This window comes from Cryptotermes secundus, unplaced genomic scaffold (assembly GCF_002891405.2).
Source record: "Cryptotermes secundus unplaced genomic scaffold, Csec_1.0 scaffold1695, whole genome shotgun sequence".
NCBI lineage: Eukaryota > Metazoa > Arthropoda > Insecta > Blattodea > Kalotermitidae > Cryptotermes > Cryptotermes secundus.
Window position 1 is genome coordinate 323,772 of NW_019725862.1, and position 17,443 is coordinate 341,214.

Sequence of the window (17,443 nt, forward strand, 5' to 3'; positions counted from 1 at the left end):
AGAGATATTTTTGTCGTTTTAACAACCAAATTACAATCTCATAGTCTTCAGTGTTAGATGAAATTGATAGAAATGTATATACTTATTATTTATCCTATTTAACTCTACAGTGTCCAATGTTTTTCAGACGTAAGAAATATTACAGTGTACACCTGATTACTCAAAAATGCTTAATAATGGAAGAAATGCTGATCACAGTGGCCGAGCGGTCTAATGTATAAACCGTCTTCGCTCGCTTGAACGATGGGATCGTGTGTTCGAATCTATTCTATATCTGTGTTCTGTTTGTAGGCAGCGGCCTCGGGACGGGCTGATCCCCAGTCCAAGGAGTTCTACCGACTGTGTATAGACTAAGAAACTGAAAAGTGCCGCGCCATAGCTCAAGCGGTTAGTCGCTGGCTTCCCACCGCTGCAGCGCGGGTTCGAACCCGAGTTTAGTCAAGTGGGATTTGTGGTGGAAAAAGTGGCGCTGGGGCGGGTTTTCTCAGAGTACTTCAGTTTCCCCTGCCAATCTTCATTCCACCAAATTCTCCATCATCATAATCACCATGGCAGGTACAATAGGCCAATCAGTGGCCGCCGTGCCGAGTGGACCCAGCTGAACTCCACCCCCCACTAAACGAAATTAAAAAAAAAAATAAGAAACTGAAAAAGCGGCCAGAGTCCACAAGGGCTGTAGAGCCATAGATAAAATGGGAGATTTTTTTTATTTTTTTAATTAGACAGTAAAGAGTCTTTAAGAAATGTTGAAGATTTAACGGCGAAAAAACGAATTTCACACTTCTTGAACTGTGTAAAAATAACAACACAAACGACAATAAGACGAGTAATAGTAACCACAATTATAATAATACCTACTTATAATTAGTTTAATTAGTTTAACCGTGAGAATCGGTAAAAACCGGTTCTCACGGTCTCTTCGCTTGCAGATTTCTTATATTTTTTCTTCTACCCTGAAGATGGAGGCGATACGTTCCTCCGAAACGTCGGTTAACACCACATATACACGGTGCCAAATCCCAGAAGACTGCTTTCTTCATAGTCACCGCCGTGAAAGCCTCAAATCTTACATAGTTTAATCTTAATTGTGCAGTAAATACAATTGTTCGTCGTTCAATTTTTCATAGCTAACATAATTCCTGAGAACTGTCGAATGGTTCATTAAGAACAGTTTTCGAATATTCCTAAAATTTAAAGAATTTGAGAGCCCATTAAGGAAGCAGACGTTTTAAACTGATAGAGACATATTTACACGGAAAAATGGCTTCCCTCAGAAAACTAAATCAATACGGGGCAGGCAGAATGAATGTGGTAAATGACTCTAAACATCTAAATGGCCTCACATCAAAGACTGTCACGGTTGCTGATGTAACAAGATCATGACGATGATGACCTTCCCCGCCCCATCCCTCACCCCTCTGCCCGGCGTACAGACGTCAGAGTTGCTGTAGTTATGTGACGACATTGTTGCGCGCAAACACGTGACGTTAGTCTCCGCGCGTCACTTATTGAACCTAAGGTTGCATTTGAAATCTATAGCGAAATTCATAATTTACTCTACAGTAATTGGCATGTTTCGTTGTAGGGGTTCACTTTTAATTAAAGCAAAATTTTGCTGATCGCGTAGAAATTACAAAATATTTATACGTGAGTCTATATTTATACATAATCATATTGAAGTTTTATGTTATTTTTGTATATAAAAGCTTTTGTAGTGACGTTTTTGTGAAGTTTTTTTCAATGCTACTTTTTGTGTTTTCTCTTGATACGGTTTCGTACAGGTCTCAAATATCAAATACATTTACAATTGTTGACTTCAATTTTTATTTGCTGAATGAGTTTTGTCATTATTGTGAAAACGTTTCTTATACTATTCTATATATTCTTGCGTGTGCTTGTTGGATCGTGTGGGCTGCAAAAACATTGGTAAGAACAACAAGAGAAAAGGACGGGGACTGAGGAATTAGTGGGAGAATATGGTAGAGGGGAAGTGAGTTACTTCACTATCGAGGAAAGACAATGTAACACAGCACTCGACTCTGGTATGGGAGTAAGGATATGTTGGAGACGTCCGGAATAGACGTTAGGACGTCGATGCCAGTAATGGGCATGATGCTTTATAAGTCTAAAAGAATATATATTTTTTTCGTAATGAATGCGTGAACTTATTATTCACTGCCAAACATATGTCATGTACTGAAGATAATTAATTAAGAAGAATACGCTGGCACTTCTATATTAGAAGCTTATAAAGCACAAGTGTTCCTGATTTATTCTTGACTTGTTATGGCTTTCGACGAGGGTCCTTTCGTGTTCAGAATCAACGATAACGGGGGAGGACCAAACCTCTTATTTCAGGTAAGATCTTTCTTTTGTAATAACTTAAAAATTTTGTCTGAAACACAACATTTTTAATAAGATTTTTCAAAATATTACTTTATAAGTTGTGGGAATGTTCAGTGATGTTAACATAGGTAGGAGTATTATTAGCTGATATAAACGTGATTTTAAGCCAACATAGAACTGTGAGAATTACTACATAGCGACCCACATTAGTAATTGCATAATTATTAATGCAAAGGCAAATGGAATTTCTCAGGATTATCCATTCTTAAATATCCGAAAATTATAAATTTATCAATTAAACAGTTAGGACTGTATTACATGATTATGTTTAAATTCGGAATCAAAATTTTAGTTGAGATGTTAAATTACAAAAACCAAAACAACTCCGTCCTGTGTCACTATTTAAGTTTTATCACTTGGAAACTCAGCACACTTACATGTTTCGATCCTTACGGATCATCTTCAGAGGGAACATCAGTACTTATTCGGAAACCACTATTGCAATAGGTGTTAAAGGAGACGATAGGACGATAGGAGGAATGACACGAACCTGCGTGGTTTATAAATTTTATTCTTAAAAAACAAAGTTAAAAAAAAACTTTAAAATTTAAATACCAGGAAGGCTGCTGTAATTGTCAAAAGTTGAATGTTGTGTATTCCAGGCATTATGTGTGTCTGTAATTTAACATCTATTGTAATAGTGGTTTCCGAATAAGTATTGATGTTCCCTCTGAGGATGATCCGTAAGGATCAAAACATATAAGGGTGATGAGTTTTCAAGTGATAAAACTTAAATAGTCACACTGGACGGAGTTGATTTTGTCTTTGTAATTGTTAGTGTGAAGGACCAGAATGGAACAAATCAAAGATATTAAATTATTTTTACGTTTTAAAGATATTTATTATGGTCGTGTACTCTAGATATTACTTCACAAAATAATGACTTGTCTTAGGTCCAGAAACCATCGCGTTTGACTTTGAACGCCTTTCAGTTTGTAAACTCTTCAGACTAATTGCTTCAAACTTTTTTAATGACATACTAATTTATATAAGAGTTACATTTTGTCTTATGACAAGAAACCAGAATTTTTCCTGTAATCGGTTACATTAACGATTAATAAGTTAACTTTACCGGAGAAGTTAATGGAGGTAAGCCTAGGCCCACTGGGGCTGTAGTTCCAAGGAAAAAAAAGTTAACTTTACATGTAGAAAGACTACTTAAGAATGTATTAATTAGGCCCGTAACTAGTATCTTCCTTCTGCTACACACGTAACTGGCTAGGATAAATACAACTGTTTCACATTCTTAACGCAAATTGGAATGCGAGAAATTCCATTATCTTTATGACTTGACCTAAGAAATTAAAATGAGAACGAACACCGTGACATTTTAGTAGAAATTACAATAATAATAATAATAATAATAATAATAATAATAAGACTTACAGCTAAATTAATTCATCTCCATTAATTTCCATGTTCTTTGTATTAAGAGCGCACATGTATGCCTGTAATATCAAAGCAGGGAGTGAGAGAGAGAGAGAGGGAGCAGAATGTCTGATAACTTTAATGTTATATTTTGGCATGTCGCTATAATTTTCAAGAAAATTGAACATAGATCAGATGTAACTTTCTAAATAAACATGTAATAATTCTTTCCTCGAATTTATCCTGCAGTAGGCAACCCAAAATAACTGTAAAACTGCTGTGTATTAGCTGATTCTTGGACCGTAGACATTTAATGTCGTTCGAAATATCATCACCATTTTACAAAAAAAGAAATTTTCTTAGAATTGATGTATGTACTGACATTTAAATGGATGTTAGCTATTTCATATATTTCGGCTGTCAATAACAAGGCAGATGCTTCCTTTCTGACAAAGTATATTCGTTTCACAACTCGACCGAACTATTTTACAGGCAAGCAGACCTCTGCTTTGAAGACAGTTTTCAGACTGAAGGCATGGATTGCTGTAATGCGGTTTATCTGTTTTCTTTTATTTCCTCTCTTTCTCTCTACGTCTTCTCTTTCTCAGACAGCTGACAATTTGATTCGCCAGTTTACATCACGTGAATCACATCACGCAAACAAAGTATATACCTTCCTTTTTAAGCTTCCAAAACGATTTAAAATATTAACTAGAATATCTTATTTTGGACTGAAAATCACGAATTTACAAAGAAATTGTTATATAAGCTTACATGTCTTGGATAGTCTGTAGTCTTACTAAGGTAAGGGCATCCTTCCATGATACAATCTACCAGTGACAAGGTAGCCTGTGGTTAAGAAATATTTTGTGTCCATCTTTCAGGATTTCATCGATGCCATTTCTATTCTTCATGTCGATAAAAGACTTACGTCAGTGTATCCAGTAACTACAGAATCTAACCTTGCTAAGAATACAATAGCTACTCAGGTAGTCAATAACTGTAGATTCCTACGTATTATTGAACCTGAAGCTCCTTCACAAGAGCCGGCGAATTTCTGGGGCCTGTGTAAGGTTTTGTAACATGACGGATTTTTCACGGCAGGGAGTTAGTCCATACCCAACTCGAAACTGGAGGACCACCAATTCTTGTTACTTCTCGATTGCATATTCAATATACGCCTATTAGCAGCTATCCTTCGTATCTGGAGGCCATCTCCTCTTTCCGCAACCTAAGGACACGCCGTGCAATGCTGGCGAAGGACCGATATAGTATGGATTCCTTTCCTCCCTTTCTCTTTCTCTCTCTCTCTCTCTCTATGGCTCTATAGCCCTTTATACTTCGGCCGTTTCCAGAGTCTTAATCCTATACACGACCGGTACAACTCCTTTTATGGGGGATCAGCCTGTATCAAGGCCGCTACCTACACACGGAACAACATAAACACAGAATAAACACACAGACATCCATGCCTTGAGTGGGATTCGAACCCACGACCCCAGTGTTTGAGAGGGGGAAGACAGTTCATGCCTTAGACCGCGTGGCTACTATGATCGGCGTTTTTCCTTAACAAGGCTAATTACAATTTCCCTCGTAGTGGAGTTTGTGATACACCACTTTTAGCGTGGGTTATATTGTTCCACGAAACAATACAATTCTTAAGTTGTAGAAAAGTAGTTGATGCGCCTCTTTTGAAACGCCTTTTCTAAGGCGTGGAGGGTGGTTGGACATTGATTTTTCCATAACATGACCCTCTGCATGCCACAGTCATTTCTCCATTCATAGAATATCTCATTCGCTTCTCACAATAGATCTCTTGGATATGAGTGTACAGCAGGGACTACGATATGTGGTCTTTCGTGATGCATTGCGTCCTCTTCCAGCGATGTGACAGATTTGACCTTCTTGTTAGATATTTGGAGAGGAATTTGTGTCATCTTACACAAAATTCCACATAATAATAAATTCTGGACTCAATTTTTATCATTACAGCGTTTGCATTTTTCTATGGTTTCTATGTCGATTACTTATAATTAATAACTTATTCAACTTGACTGTTTGAGATTTTAGATCCTTTCCGTCAATGTCAGGTTTTTGTCCTCCCATCTCATTCTGGATCATATGTGAGGGTGATTGTGGAGCAATTGGTGGAATGAAGATTGGCAGGGAAAACCGAAGTACTCGGAGAAAACCTGCCCCAGCGCCACTTTGTCCACCACAAATTCCACTTGACCAGACCCGGGATTGAACCCGGGCCGCCGCGGTGGAAAGTCAGCGACTAACCGCTTCAGCTATGGCGCGGCCTCCGACTCTTAATGTAAATCAAAAATAACAAATCGTATTATTAAAGTAAAAAAAAAGTAAAGGTATCCCTCTAACAGGCCGCTGAGGCCCAAAGGGTTGTGAGATGTTGAGGTTCCCACACGTTGTAGACAATCTGCTCATAGATGGCGGCAAGGTTGTCAGCCCTACACGCCTACAGCCCTTTACTCCCAAGAATAGTCCACGAATATTCCTGGTACACATTTCTGTTAGAGGCTGAGTCGAACCCAGGGCCATATTGCGCCTGGAAGGATTAGGTTAATTGAAAAAAAAATCCAATGACCTCATTGGGACTTCAACCCGCGACCTTCCGGCTTGCACCATAGCCCCTCAACCAACTACGCTACCGCGTGCCCCTATTAATAATAGAATTACCTAAATTTTTGTGGCATTTCTTTGAGGCTTCCTTAAAATAATTATTAAAAAATTTGGATAACAAAGGGTGTCTTGTCTGACTCCACCTCTAATCTCTGCATTAATGTGTGCACAGTTATCATTTCTAGAGTGATTTTTTACTTATATATAAGATCTGAATAGTAGTTACAAAATTTTTGGAATTCGTTTCGGTTTGATATATTCTCACATCTTTGAACTTAATGCTTCCATAATTAATCCCTACCATGTCGGATTCTATACCGAATTTTCCCCTCTTTTCAATTATTTGTTGTTTTTCGAGAAAATTAGATAAAGTAGCTACCAGAATAAATAGCGTCATTTTCCAGAAGAATATACTCTTCACAGTCCCCGCCGTGAGAACCCCAGATTTCACACTGGTAATCAGGTTTGTTAAGGCCGCCATTTTGTTCAAGTAGCATGTCTGACTTTGACTCTCATACTTAACTATAATGCTCAACCCTCGTTTATTTTCTAGTGCTATTTAATGAGGAATACAAGTTCTACACGCAAAACCCATACTTCAGAGAAATTTTGACATCTTCGATGCAACCTGTACAGAATTTCTAAACTATTGTCAATGTACTATCTAACACCGTGGAAGAAGAAACCAAAGCCACTGGACACGATCCAGACTTAATTCCATTCTTCTCCAGTCCTCACAGCCTGCCTCCCTAAGAACCATCTTAGTGTTACATTCCCACGTCCTCAATATTCATACTGCAATTCTTCAGTAAGTTGTGTCGCCAAAATTAGGCATACTCGTATGTTCCTGATCTCTTAAAACCTAGCCGCATGCCCATCACATTATTGCCTCATATTTTTTCCGCTCCAAGCAATATTAATGGCCCACATATATCACAAAATTCATTACGCAGTATCCTAACTTGCGCACTTTTCCTTCTTAAGGTTAAATATACGGAGTACTATGCTCTGAAAGACATGCAATTTCTTCGTTTCTCAAAGTAGGGCATTATATTTCAAGTCTATACAAAACAACTGGAAAGTTTTTGTTTAATACGTCCTGAACGTCCTCAGCTTATATGAAAAATGCATATCAATAAATATAAGCCATGTTAATGAACCGAGGAAGGAAGTAGCATTAAGGGTAAAGGCTATGAAAGCCTGGGACATGACGCCGTGCAGTCTGGCAGAAATTTACCAACGGCTTTTGAGCTCATTTTTTGAGCCTGTAGATGAAAACAGGAAGCTCCTCAGAATCATCCCAGAAGACATTCCTCTTCATAGTGACCGCCACGAGGACCTCGACGTCCACACGGTCTCTAAGCTGCGTAAGTAAATGGTGATGCGTGAGATAGCGGCCATGTTGTCGTCTGCTCGTTCGTTCTCAAGCCTGTCAAGACTATGGAACTATATCTTATTGGTTTCAAATGCCTCTACGTTCTTTGTTGGTATTTAAAAGTAAGTGTTTCATATCAGTGAGGAAATGGCCTCCGGTTTCATAATTTGTGCGCTACTACAATCATTTTAAGGGCACCAAATAAATACGGATGAAATGGGTACCGCATGTTGCATACTTTTCCCATGAATTCAGGAAGAGACCCGTTAGGTTACAGATTATTCTCTGCTGAATATTTTCAAAATTTTCTTGGGTTTCTGTAGTCAAATGTACCTCAGTTTAGGTCACGACCACTTGCTTCCAAATTATTTTAAATTAATGTTTCGCTAATTATCCTACCATTCGGCGCTACGTTCAGAGCTACTGAAATCTTATTTTTAATATAACACACTGAATGCCTAGTTAATAGTAATAAGATGTTCGTGTATTATTTTTTATGATGTATTAAACATTCTATCTCCTGCATGTCGTGAGCTGAATAACAATTTGTCCTTTTGAATATATTTTTAACTTTCCCTTCATAAAATTTAAATTGTGCTCACTTAATTTTACTAAAAAATTCTTCCAGTTTAATTTGTACTTCTATCTGAACTTTACTGCTTTTCAAAATTGCAAATTTGATTCTATTTTAGCGCACTAATTGCTCCATTGTCGCAGCCATATAATCCTTTTTTTTGTACTTTGAATGTACATTATTATAATAATAATGTATTATTATCAGTTTCAAAAGAAATACCAAACCGCAAAGAACCTTCGTACGTAATTTAGTCTAAAGGTTTTTATCCATCGTCTGTGTGTCGCTCCGCAAATAAATATGAAGTGTATATGTTAATGACCGTCCTTCCTACACACAGGTGTGTGCCGAACGGGGCTGGAGGGAGTATAGCGAATGCGGCTTACTAAAGGATAACTGGAACCTCTGGTGGAGAACTACCGGCTTACCCCTTTCCCATTACAAGCAGCTCAAAACATGGCAGGTAACAAATCAGAAGGATAATATTTCGGCTCCCAGCCTGACATTTATGATAACATTAACTAACTTTTTTTTTATTGCTAGTGGGGTGGGACTAAGTCCCTTGTACTGCGGCCATTTCTGGCCTATTGTAAGAGCCCCAGATGATAGATGAGGGTGATTGTGGAGCAATTGGTGTAATGAAGATTGGCAGGGGAAACCGAAGTACTCGGAGAAAACCTGCCCCAGCGCCACTTTGTCCACCACAAATTCCACTTGACCAGACCCGGGATCGAACCCGGGCCGCCGCGGTGGGAAGCCAGCTACTAACCGCTTGAGCTATGGCTCGGCCCAACTAACTAACTAGTTATCTGACTTCATGGAACTTAGCCCTTCTCGAGAAACCTCCAATTGTGCAGCTACTCAGGAACATCCCAGAGTTTTATGGAACACGAAGGTTCATTACCGTGTTCACAGGAGCCCTCCACCTGTCCCTAGCCTGAGCCAGATCAGTCCAGTCAATACCACCCCATCCTACGTCTCTAAGATCAATTTTAATATTATCCACCCATCTACATTTTGGTCTTCCTAGTGGCATCTATTCTTCTGGCTTTCCCACCAATATCCTATATACATGCCTCTTCGCCCATTCATGCTACATGTCCTGCCCATCCCATTCTCCTTGACTTGATCATTCTAATTATATTTGGCGAAGAGAAGAAATTTTGAAACTCCTCATTATAAAGTTTCCTCCAATCTCCTGTCTCTTCATCTCCCTTCGGTCCAAATATTCTCCTCAACACCCTGTTCTCAAACACCCTCAGTCTATGTTCCTTCCCTAATCATTTACGATAAAATACAGTATAAATTTAAATGTTTTCAATTGAAGTCTAACACTAGAAAAGTTTATTTGCTGGTTGGAACGTAAGGCTTCTAGGGAACACAGACTCATGGACACAGAAGTCAGCGATAGCCTAAAGAGAAAAGGAGACCAGGGGAACGGACATGACGCCACCCGGCAATGATCAGTGACTCAGCCGGGGGACTGACAAGACTGACAGTGAATCAGCATTCACTGCACGCAGTCTCTCAGGCTTCTGACTCAGGGTTATGTGAGTACTTATAGTACTCAAAATCTCCACATTAACATAACTTACATTTTAAATTTTTTCTCACAATGAACAGCATATTCTCTTGGAATGCGACGCCGTGTAATCTGGTAAAAATTCATCTTCAGAGACGATTAGAAGTAATGCAACAAACCAGCTAGAGACAAGTTGCAACCAAAATGGAGGCAGGAACTTCTTGCCAAGAAATTACGGTGAATTTCTACAGGATTATGCACTGTGATATCCCGAGTACAATTCATGGTCACCAGTGTGAGAATCTGTTTTGAAAATAATGTAACTAAATGTACAGTGCCATGCTTTTAAAACTTTTACAGATTCACCATAATGTGAACAGTGCAGTTTTGTTTTGTTTATTGATGACAATGATAGATTGTGGTGCATGTTCAGGTTTCTTTGTATCTACAGATGTCCTATGAAACAGGTTTCTGACCGCTAAATGGCACCAGCATGGCAAACTGCTAACATCTGATGTTATGTTTCTCTTACATACTTACTTACTTACTTAGTCATGGAGCTGAGCCCTTCTTGAGGAGCCGCCAATTCTGCAGCTACTCAAGAATTTCCCAGCATTTTATGGAACACGAAGGTTCATCACCGTGTTCACAAGAGCTCTCCACTGGTCCCTCTCTAGGAGTTTTAATAAGATAGTTTCCTGTCATTAAAATCTACCAATTTTCTAAAGGTCTGTGATAATAACTGTTTACTCTACCAGTATTTTGTTGACTAGTGTTTATTTTCTGGCCATAATTCAAAGTTACTGGTTCTCATTATACTGACATATTTTAACAACTAATAGTTTGATGTCAGGAGCAGTGTCAGCTCCAAAAAACATCGCGTAAATCAATTACAACTCACCTAACAGGCAATACCAGATATGATATTGGTATAACCGTCATCAGTTCGCCCCTGTAGTATAAAATATAATTTTGTTCAATACGCGTTTCAATGAGAAACAAGTAAATCCTTCAGCTTCAAGGTAAGTTATTTTACAGCACGACTTATTTAGCGATTTCTCACGATAAACCAGAAATCAGCCAGTGAGCGTACGTATTCGAGTTCTGCACGAATATGGGCTGTCACGCCAACCTGTCATTGGTAGCGATTTGTGACTTTCATGTGTAAGAGCTGTCTATACAATTTACAGTTTCCTTCCCTCAAAAAATATCATAACCTTTGACCTCAGAATATTTTAAATATTGCGGCAAGGTTAAGTATATTGATTGTTTTAAAACATTGTGATGGATTATAGTTGGAAAGTAATTGCATTGTTTCCAAGAATAATTATTCTCCACGGAATAATTAGTTAAATAAATACTATAAATTTAATAGCAACAGAGCACTTGCCAACAGTACTGCGCATTGTTCAAACTCTAAATATGTCGTCACCGACTGTTACAGCTTTCACAGCCAAGTGCACTCTTGCGGTAAAAAAAAAATTGGCCCTCTGGAGACATAGGCCATGAAACCGCAGGGGGAAGAATACAAAATGCAACGCATTCTTAACACCGACACTGATTTCGGTGGGCGGTCATCTTCACATTTCGGTTAACGTACCTCACGAGAAAGAGCCATGCATCCATAGGATAAGATCCTGCAGCCTGTCGTACTGCAGCGGATTAGGGGATATCTGTCGTAGCTAGGAATCAAACCCTGATAGCCTGTAGTTACCCATACAGTGATATACAGCAGCCCATCAGTTAATAGTGATAGCATCTAATTCAACACGCTTTAACTCCCTGAAATTCCTACTCATACTGGCTCTTAATAAATTATAGAGAAAAGAAGTGAAAATTTCATCATTATATTACAAGATTGGTACCCACACTTCAAAATGTGGTCTCGACAGTGAACTTGGCCTGCCCGTTGGACCTGACGAAAATAAACTTTCGTACCCGAAATTCAGAGCACAACCCATTGAGGTTCTCAGGTATTCTAATAAAAAATCTCCGTGGTTTTAGTCCGCAAAACAACTATACCGACCGTGGGACCGCCGCTTGTCGGCGAAGTTAGTGCCAACTTAACGGATGGAGGGTGTCGCGTGGTCAGCGCAACGAATCCCCACGGCCATTAATTTCGGTTTTCTAGACCGGAGCCACAATTTCCTTGAAAGAGCTCCTCATTTATCCTCATGAGGCTTAGTGGACCTGGTTCCAGACCCACTACTTCTCAGAAAATCTTGTAGCGCCCGGAATCGAACCCGGATCTCTGGATCTGTAGCCAGGAACCCTGACCACTACACCACAGAGGCGGTCCACGTATTCTTATGAGGTTACAAAAACCACGCATTATTGCCCTCCGCTTTAGGTCAGGTAAAATGTTTATGACTGGAGCCAGGAAGGAAGATGATTCCCGATTAGCAGATCGGAAATGTGATCGCGTTATACAGAAGCTTAGATTTCCGGCAAATATTGTTAAAATCTTATAACAGATACCAGAACCTGTAAGAAGAAGTTCGGAGAGTTAAATATTAAGCATTTTCAACATTTACACAATTATCACTTTCTCTTTGGGGCACCCGATAGTGCAGATGGTTCAGGTACTATACAACAAGTGCGGGTTTGATTCCCGATAATGTCATTGGATTTTTCAATTGACATAATAATTCCAGCAGCCCTATGGCCCTGGGTTCGAGTCACCCTCTAACAGAAATGAGTACCAGGAATTTTCCTAGGGGTAAAGGGAGGCTGGCACATAAGGCTGACAACCTCACGGCCATCTCTGAGCCGATTGTCTAGAACAGGCATGTCAAACTCAACTTGTACAGAGGGCCACCTCAGCCCTATAAATAATAGTCCAGGGCCGCACTTCAAAATAGAAATACCGTTATATTTTAGCGTCCTGTTGCACTGATTTATGTCCATGATTTATTCTGACCGTCTTACAGTGCATACATTTATTCACCTTACTCTTCTCACTTGCACTACATGTTTCGGCACTAAAGTGCCCACTTCAGGTGCTTTTCTATGTATGTCGAACTACTGCATTGCATGCCCTGTTTTCTTTATACTAAAATAACTAAAATATATTTTCGTCATATATATTGATAAATTTTAAATACTAAAAATGTTCAGGATTTGTCATCCTTATGCCGTATCTCAGTACGCGAGTCACACCTATCTTCTTCTGTCGGAGTATTCTTCCTACTTTCGTGTGTATTGTGCTTTGTGTTGTGTCTTGCTTCTGTGACTGCGTGTGTTATACTGCTGGGCCTGCTGGGTATGTCATGGTTGTCATTCATTGGTCGTAACAGACGTAGAAAGACCTCGGGGAACAGTGGGCTTTCTTCACAGAAGATTTAGCTTACAATCATATTTAGCAGTTGACTAAAAGGTCATCACTCATTGTACACTTGGCAGGCAAGATTACTTTATCTGTGAAAGTGGGACACGGGCCATATTCCATAACTTCACCAAGTGATTCAGGCAACCTAAATGCTGCTAATGTTCCAAAATTGCTACATTTTCTTTTAAATTCCAAAATGAACTGTCCAGTGACAGAGACTTAACTTTTTCTAATGGGCCGAACTGAGTATGAAATTTTCCTCCCCTCGAACTGATGACGGAAATAGATTCACCTTCCGAGACCTTGTATTTATGAAAAGCCAAGATGGCGGAATATATCAAGAATAGTAGCCGTATTTAGTTATTCTCTCCCTAGACAGTATTCTGCTACAGTAAAACTTGGTTATAGCAACATCGGTTTCTGCGACACCTTGTCTATTGCGTCAAATATTCAATGGTACGAACTAATTCCTCATAAAGCAACTGTTTTTATACCTTGCTTAGTACGACATGCACAAATGCATCAACCTCGTATGTAACGTCATTTTCATTCCTGAATTTCTCTGATATNATAAATTAAATATTTTTAGTATTTACCTTTTCAGTTTACAAATCACATCCCCAAAGGTTCTTCAATATGCAGAAAGGATAACTTGGCAAGATATTTACGGTGTATGAAGAAAGTTTACGGAACGATCTACAATTTCAGGTAAGTATTAGTACAGTAGCCGGTCACGGTAGCCCAGCGGTCTAAGGCATGCACTGTCTTCGCTCGCTTGGAAACCGGGATCGTGGGTTCGAATCCCACTCAGGGAATGGATGGTTAGTTTGTGTGTGTGTGCGTTTTTCTGTGTTTGTGTACAGGTAGAGGCCTTGCGACGAGCTGATCACCTGCCCAACGAGTCCTACCAAATGTGTAAGATCAAGAAAAACCGAAGTGAACGGAGAAGTTCATGGAGGTAGACCTAGGCCCACTGGGGCTGTAGTGCCAAGGGAAAAAAAATTAGTACAGTAAGGTAATGTAAAGTTGCCCCTGTGCTTAACTAATTAAGCACTACGCCATGAAGACATAGGGGGGAGTGGGTGTATAATCCTAAGTTTTCTTGATCTCGGCAATATTCGGAGGGGAGTACTCCCCTTCATGTCCCATCCGCTTTACCCATTGCATAGGAGGCTGGGTTGATCTCAGACCCGGTCTGGATGATATGGAGTTGTGAAAATTCTTGCCCCCACCGGGACTCAAACTCCGGCTCCTTGGTCGTCCAGCCCCTAGTCAGTCGCTATACTGACTGTGCTATCCTGACTCTAGTATTTGCACAGTATCTATTCAAATATAACTCGTAATAATTTCTGTCAGACACTTCGTTGTATACTGTAATTTTTATGAGAATGTACCAAGAAATAGGTAATTTCAACTAATGTGATAAAATGAACATCATGGGATTGCCTTGTGTGCACCGAAAATAAACTTTACTACTAATTTATTTTTTTTTAGCAACTTACGTGTTACGAACGAAAGGGTCCGACCGCAGCCCACATTTATTTCAAAATAAACTATTCTGAAATTAACAACGAAGCTGAGGCAATCTTGAGGTACTACTGCTATAATGCCCACTGAAGATTCAACGACTGTTTGTTATAGAACAGTTCGTAGTATTAATTTCCTCTGTTTTGTCCAATATTCCTTTCAGGCCTATAAGTTATGGAATGAATCCCAAGGTCAATGTTAATGTCACNATAATCGCCACTTCTTTGTACACATTTCTCCCAGCGTTCTGGGAGTTTGAAAATTCCCCTTCTGTAAAATTCCGTTCCAGCCATCCGAAGACACTGATGCACTGCTTTCTGAATTGCCTCCCTTGTCTCAAAACATTGTCCACACAGCTGATCCTTCACAAATCCAAAAAGGTGGTAGTCAGAGGGTGCCAGATCAGGGCTATAGGAGGGGTGTGGAAGGACTTCCCACGCCATCTCTCCAATTGCTTCCAATGTGAGGCGAGCGTCGTGGGGGCGAGCGTTGTCATGCAGGATGATGATGTTTCGTCCCGGACGTTTATCGCGCAATGCACGACGGAGCTTGTGCAGCATCTGGACATAACGAGCAGGACTGATGGTTTGCCCAGGTTCCAGGAATTTGGACAGAATAAACCCCTCTGAATCCCAGAAGACTGTGCCCATCACCTTCGCAGCTGATGGCTCTGTCTTTGCCTTCTTTTTTGATGGAGAATGCAAATGGTGCCATTCCATACTCTGCCGTTTCGTTTCGTTTCAGGCTCGAAATGGTGAAACCAGCTTTCGTCACCTGTCACAATACAGAGCAAAAAATCATCGTCTTCGTGTCGATATCTCTGTAGCAGCTCTGAGGTGATGGCTCTTCGCTGACCTTTGTGGTCTTCGGTCAATAACCGCGGGACCCAACGAGCACAAACTTTCCTATAGCCCAAGCTTTCAATCATCTCCTGTACTGCACTGTGCCCTATTCCAAGTTTTCGGGCTATTGTGTCCACAGTCACACGCCTGTCATCTTGAATGATCTCATCCACTCTTTCCTTGTTGCGTTCAGTTGAGGCTGTTCGAGGACGACCGCTCCGAGGCTCATCTTCGATGCTGGTGTTCCCATCTTTAAAATGTTTCACCCATCTTCGAACACTGCTCGCACCCATGCACACACTTCCATAAGCAGGCTGAAGTCTCTGGTGAATTTCTGCAGCAGGGATTTCCTCTTTCACAAGAAATTCGATGACAGCACGCTGGCGAAACGACATATCGTTGTCGGCCATTTTGTTAGGAGTGATACTGGTCACGTGATGCATGCTATTGACGTCACAAGACACTCAAGGTTAACACAACAGCTGGTTCCACCTACCACCATACTCTCTTTCGTCTGCTGTTCCCAGGTTGCACGCAAAAAAAAAAAAGTTGCTCATGACTTTCGGTACGACCTACGTATATATATATATATATATATACACCATTTTTAACCTGGCTTCATAATTTTATATATATATAAAATTATGAAGCGAGGTTAAAAATAGTATGTAAATAAAAATAAGACAGTGATTGAGTGAAACAAAGTAGAAGAAACTCTTGTACATTAATACGAACATCAAACCTCTATTTCTTTCCCAGTCATCCCGAATACCTTCTTCCTTTCGGTTCATAATTAACAACGATAATTATTAATTGTAATTCAGACCTTCTTTTGGCAATCACTAGTCTTTCATTCTTCGCCGGTGATCGTCATGATACTTCCAGATGTTATAAAATTGTACCATAGTTCTTGCAGATTTGTATTGCATTAAATTGGAATTATTTTAATACGTGTATTTCAGTCCACAGTGTTATAACTTGCCTCTGGAGTACACCAAGCTTGTGGCAGAATTCAGTCAGGGGAAGAATAATGGAAATGCTGTATGGATATGCAAACCTGTTGGTCAGAGTCAAGGGAGGGGTATATTCCTCTTCAAGGTAAGTAACGATACATTAAAACATGGTCACAAAACTTTGTTCAACGGAAAGCTATTTCAAAATTTGAAAGACCTTCACAGATTCCCGTACCATAGATGGATCCATTATGCATGTCTTACTATTAACAAAGAAGTACAGTGCGTACAATCAAGTGCGCGCCGCGGCTGCAATTTGCCGTGAGTCATACCACCGCAGAACGGATGCAACTCCTCCCCGCGACTGCAGTGCTCCTACGCCGATGGTTGCATAATCGGAACCCGAGGTTGCATTAAACAGTCAGTCTTTGTCTTGCTGTGNGTGAAAATTATTTCTCTTCCAACATGATGTATTTTGTGTTAATAGACTTGCTCCCGCATTTTCTAGACAATCGGTTCCAGATGGCCGTGAGCTTGTCAGCTTTACGCGCCGGCCGATGTTTACCCCAGGAAGATTCCTGGTGCTCATTTATGTTAGAGGCTGAGTCGACTCCAGGGCCATAGTGCCAGTGACCTCATCGGGAATCGAACTCTCAACCGTCCGGCTTGTAGTATAGTGCCTCAACCAACTGCGCTACCGCGTGCACTTGTTTGACTGATTTGACTTAAAATTTGAGTGGGCGGTCTAAGGCATGCACTGTTTTCGCTCGCCCAGAAGCCGAGATCGTGGGTTCGAATCCTACTGAGGCATGGATGTTTGGTGTTTGTATGTGTATGTGCGTTTCTTCTGTGTTTGTGTACTAGTAGAGGCCTTGCGACGAGGTGATCACCCGCCCAAGGAGTCCTAC

General features: G+C 40.2%; 1 protein-coding gene across 1 annotated transcript in view; it reads left to right on the forward strand.

Moving 5' to 3' along the window:
* The first annotated feature begins 1,769 nt into the window (after positions 1 to 1,769).
* Positions 1,770 to 17,443, forward strand: part of LOC111863824 (probable tubulin polyglutamylase TTLL2) — a 25,204-nt gene continuing 9,530 nt past the window's right edge. The window contains exons 1-4 of the mRNA XM_023850551.2: positions 1,770 to 2,358; positions 8,704 to 8,826; positions 13,818 to 13,921; positions 16,545 to 16,680. Of these exons, the coding sequence (XP_023706319.1) occupies positions 2,287 to 2,358; positions 8,704 to 8,826; positions 13,818 to 13,921; positions 16,545 to 16,680 (435 nt within the window). The 5' untranslated portion in view covers positions 1,770 to 2,286. The remainder of the gene's footprint in view (positions 2,359 to 8,703; positions 8,827 to 13,817; positions 13,922 to 16,544; positions 16,681 to 17,443) is intronic.